Here is a 4880-nt window from a genome sequence, read left to right on the forward strand (position 1 = left end):
TCCGATCTGACCTTCCCACTGCATGAAGAGTGGCGGTGGCTTGTGATAAACTAGCCTTCATCTGAAGTAGAAATGAGCTGATTTCTCCCCCCCATCGTTATGGTAACCTACTCTTGGGAGAAAATTGAGGCCTTGAAGTCGTTGTCAGTCCCGCTGCTGCTGTTTCTAGGGAAAGTTCGCTTTAAATTAAATGTAGTCAGTCTTGAACTTGGCCGCTTAATTAAATGGGTTAAAAATCTGAATGTTGGATCAAACGTGGCAATGGATTTGTGACTCCTCGGTGGGTCCGAGGTGAGGAATTTTCAGAGCAAGTTTCTGTCTTTTAGGAACCTTTAAAAATGCCAACCCTAAAGAAATAAAGGGTTGCTTTGCCAATAATTTCATTGCAGTTAGAACTGAATGCAGGGTGAACCAGCTGGGTCTTTTTTTACCCTGTTAGATGTATCATATTTATATTTGGTTCAGAAACTGTGCAAAATTAAATAAGCATAAGCATTTTCCCTTTTCTGCTTGATACGTGGTGATACTGATGCCTGATAACTGAGTGTCAAGGGGTGGTGTTTGTTCAAGTAAGCGTGTCTTGCCTGTGGGTATGGTCAAAGCTGATCTTGCAAAAGGAAGAACGAAAACAGATGCTTGTCTGTCCTTAACGTGTGATTGATAAGCAATGGGACGGGCAATAATAAAGGCAAATGTCCAGTGCAGTCACAGGGAACTTCCCTTTTTAGGCTTGACTTTAACCTATTACATGTGTATTGCAAGGAACAGAATGACTTTTTTTTTTTTCTTCTCATTTGGCGTTTGGTTTTAGTGTAGAGACTTATTTTACAAGACTGAAGAACACAAAACTCTTTGCTGCAGTATGGTTATAAAGAAATTACAAAGAAAATAAAGGTGCTGGTAGCAAGTTGAAGTCTCTGTACACTAACGCTTCATTTTCTGTTTTTCTTCAACATGTGCAGCTTTTTCAAGTGTTCTCTAAAGTCAGTGGGATGATTTGCATTGACCTTGATGGGCTCTGGTTGTTTCAGGTCACAGCTTCCGAACAGCTGGGGGCCAGTACAAGTTCTCGTACAGATGTATTCTCAAGCAGGTTTTTGTTTGGGGCTTTAGTGGTTCTTCTTACTAGGCTTTAAATTTAAGTTCTGAGAAACAAATAATAGAAAATGGTTCCAGAAGGTGTTAGAACTGCAATTTGGCTTGTCCATGACTATTCATTTTCTTCCACAGGATGCAATGATAGCAATTAAGTCAATGTACACAGGACAAATAATCTTTGCAAATAGTATGATTTCCTTTTCAAAATGAGTAGTCTCTGCATTTTCATGTTCAGTTACTTATTTCATCTTGTGCTAGCACTTGCTAGGTTACTTTGAAGTCTTGTATTTGGAAATGACAATCAACCTGTTGATTTAAGTCGAATTCAGTCTCATTGGAAGGACATTTCATAGTCTTGCTTTTGTATTTTATTTTTTAATTTAGATTTAAAGTGTGTCAGTGTTTGACCAAACAGTAGGCAAATACATGCACTTCTGTATGTTTACATTGCTGAAATACATAATGAAAAAATCATTATTTTAATATTACACAAATTTGCTATTTAGTGTGTTTGTGTATGGTTATTATCTACTTTCTAACTGTTTCAGAGTGGTGATGGAACTGAGCTGACAGCCAAGCCAAAGAGAAGCTTCTACGCAGCAAGAGATTTATACAAGTACCGACACCAGTATCCAGTAAGAATATTTTATGGTTTAAAATTGCCTTTTTAGTAGAAGACAGCACACAACCCAAACATTCCTAAACCTTTGTGGTGCCTAACAAATATGAGAAATGAGAAGAATCAAAAAGCTGATGCAGAGGCCCAACATACGCCAGTGGGAGAGGAGTGAAACTAGTGCAATGTCTTTTCATCCCAGGTGTACGTGCAATCACGTGAGATGTGTAAGCCTGGGAACAGCGGTAAGAGCCCAGAAAAAGGCTTTTGCCTTGAACATCGAAGAGGGTGGATGATAGAGTTTGGACTTATTATTATTTGCATCTTGGAAGTTCTTTGAGACCAAAGTCAAGGTGCTGCTATGCTTGCTGCTTTAACCTCTGCCTCAGCAGGAGAAGGTACCAGCCAGAAGGAACACGCAGATCCTTAAACTGAATCTTCTAAATGCATGAGTAATTCTAAATGATTTCCAGTTTTCACAAAACTCTGAATTTTTTTTGTCCTCAAATTATTCAGAGAGCACAGTATCACTTTCTGGATACTCTTGATAGGTTTTTGTAGGCTGATAATGTCCTATTTCCTTTTTTTCAGCAGAACTTTAAAGATCTTCGATATCAAAATGACTTGTGCAATCTCCGCTTTTACAAAAATAAAATCCCTTTTAAACCTGATGGTGAGTAATCTGTGGCAATAATAGTGATAACAAAAGAATGCTCACTAATAATAGTAACAAAGTGAACTGTAGTGATAATTGCAGTGCTGACAAATTGAAGGTGTATAGTTACATATTGTATGACTTGAACCTCCCATGTTGGAGTAACATGTTGATAACATGGGAGCAGGTTATGCTTAAACCAGAGTTAGCTTTTGCTCTAGGGACGTGGTGCTTTTCTCATGCATTTTCAGCATGATGTAGTACAGGGCGTTGTTTGTACCACTACTTTACAGTAGTGGCACTACCTTTTATTAAACAAAGATAAAGTTGCTCCACTATGCTGCACAAACTCTTGCTGCTTGAATAGGAGTGGCAGGGATATGGGTGTTATCCCTAGCGCTGTGTAAGGGAAAAAGAATGTGTTGTAACTACCTCATGTGTGATTATTATAATAACAGTAATAAAATCATTTCTCAAAGTGGTTCTGGTAGTGGAGCAGGAACCTCATATGCAAGGTTCTGCACAAACACAGGACGAGCTGAAAGATGACAAACCCTGCTCTAGAGAGTTTGCAAGCAAAGCATGAGAGACAGGAGGGTAGCAGACAGGTGGGGAAGCAGAAGGAGGCAATAAAACAGTCTTGGCTGGAATGGTAGACAGGAGTCTCGGCACATGAGAGCTTAGCCATTGGCAAAAAAAATTTTGCAGGCCAAAGTTAAGCTTTTGAGAGTTTTAAAAGAATGATGGCGAGGTTGCTTTGAAGGTGTTTGCAGAAAGATCCTGTCTGCATGAGAGCAGCTTGGGAGGAAATACCGAAGTGCACACTGGAGTACAGAAGTGAGACATGGAGGCTGCCATTGAGGCAGGATCCTGTCGGAGGCAGGATCAGTCTCATAGCAACAAATGGGTTCCGATAAGGTAGGAAGGGACAGGTCACAAAAGGCTTCGGAAGTGATGGCATATAGTTTTGTCTGATGTTACAGAAAAGGGCTTCACAATGGAAGAATGTAAAGCAAAAAAAAGAGGCAATATAAAAAAGCCATGGTCTAGAAACATGATCTTACCAGCAGCATTCAGGATAGATATAAGCGTGACAAGAGGGCACTTTTCAAGGTCCAGAAGGAGGATGCTGAGATGCAAAACGTCAAAGTCCTGATGGGAAGGAATGTTATATAGAAGGATATAAAGATGTACATATAAGAAGGTTGCAGATGAGAGCTGTTTATAGGCAAGATAGTGATAATATCCTCAGCAAGTGAGAAAACAAGTCAGGTTATGTGAAAGAAAGATAAGACCTTTGTTTTAATCATCTTGAGCTTTATCTCGATATCCACAGGCAGATGCTGAAGACTGTGTTTTTAGCTTGACTGGAAGAAGAGTTAGATCTGTGAATTACTAGTACAGAGGTAGCAAATTCAGGAGACATTACACAGAGAACAGATACAGAAAGAAAGAGAAGGGCACCGAGGTCCATGTGAACCAGAGGACCACGTGAACCTGAAACTGAAAGCCAGAAGAGGTTGGGGGGGGGATTCTTTAAAGTGCAAAATGAAGGAGCAATTCAAGAGGATTAAGCCACGAGAAGAGATAGTCATGAAAGCTAGAGGAGGGCTTCCCTCCTAAAATTTGTAAAGAATAAAATTTCTCATAATATTTTAGGAGAAAACCACAGTTGGTAGTGTCAAAGGTAGCTGATAGGCCGTGGAGGCTGAAGTGTTGATAGCTGTGAGCTCTGGTTATGTAGAATTTTTTATTGAGAATGGGAAAGAGTAGCCACCACCTTGACCTAAGTCTGTGGATCTGTGAGAGTGTTCAGAGGGAATCTAAGCTACCAAGTTAGGGACTGAACTACTGGGGAATGTTATTAAAAAAAAGACATTTCTAGTGCAATACTAGATCTGAAGTTTAATTCCATGACCTACAGATTTAGCTTGTGGTTCTGACTCAGAGCTGGCCTGTCTGTCTCTCCGCCCTGGAATTGAGCAAGTTTTCCAATACTTGAAATGTAGGTTGGATACAGTGCGGTGATGGCGGGAGGTCCTCTTTGCAAGGTCCTTTTCCAGCCTTGCCTGCACTGGAAACCCTGTGTTCTTAGCAGCCCCTTTGACTGGCTGCTTTCTCCATTTCTTTAAGAAAAGTACCAAATGAGTTCTCCTTTGTCATTGAGGTCCAAGTGGACATTTTCACTGCGGGGGGAGAGAGAGATCTCAAATGTGTAATAGGAGACTATCTACATGGGGCTTTGGGCTTTTTACGCCACTCCTGTGCTATTTGACTTTGGGAGAGGCCATGCAGCAGTGGTAAAACTGTTGTAGGTTTCAGAGTAGAAACAGGCTAACACTGGGTGTTCATGTGTAGAAAGCGACTGTATAGGTTTTGGAACAAGGAACGTCCTTTTATTTACTTTGTGTATTTGTGCAGTGCCTGGTGTTGTGTTTTAACCCAGCAGGCCACTAAACACCACACAGCGGTTCGCTCACTACCCCCCCCCCCCCCCCACCACGGCGCGTG

The 4880-nt window shown here is 40.8% G+C and overlaps 1 protein-coding gene across 1 annotated transcript in view; it reads left to right on the forward strand.

Moving 5' to 3' along the window:
- Positions 1–99: 99 nt before the first annotated feature.
- OGFRL1 (opioid growth factor receptor like 1) overlaps positions 100–4880 on the forward strand; it is a 15122-nt gene continuing 10341 nt past the window's right edge. Inside the window, exons 1-3 of the mRNA XM_019471123.1 lie at positions 100–195; positions 1647–1733; positions 2306–2387. Of these exons, the coding sequence (XP_019326668.1) occupies positions 100–195; positions 1647–1733; positions 2306–2387 (265 nt within the window). The remainder of the gene's footprint in view (positions 196–1646; positions 1734–2305; positions 2388–4880) is intronic.

This window comes from Aptenodytes forsteri, unplaced genomic scaffold (assembly GCF_000699145.1).
Source record: "Aptenodytes forsteri isolate BGI_AS27 unplaced genomic scaffold, ASM69914v1 Scaffold256, whole genome shotgun sequence".
In the NCBI taxonomy this organism is placed as follows: Eukaryota; Metazoa; Chordata; class Aves; order Sphenisciformes; family Spheniscidae; genus Aptenodytes; species Aptenodytes forsteri.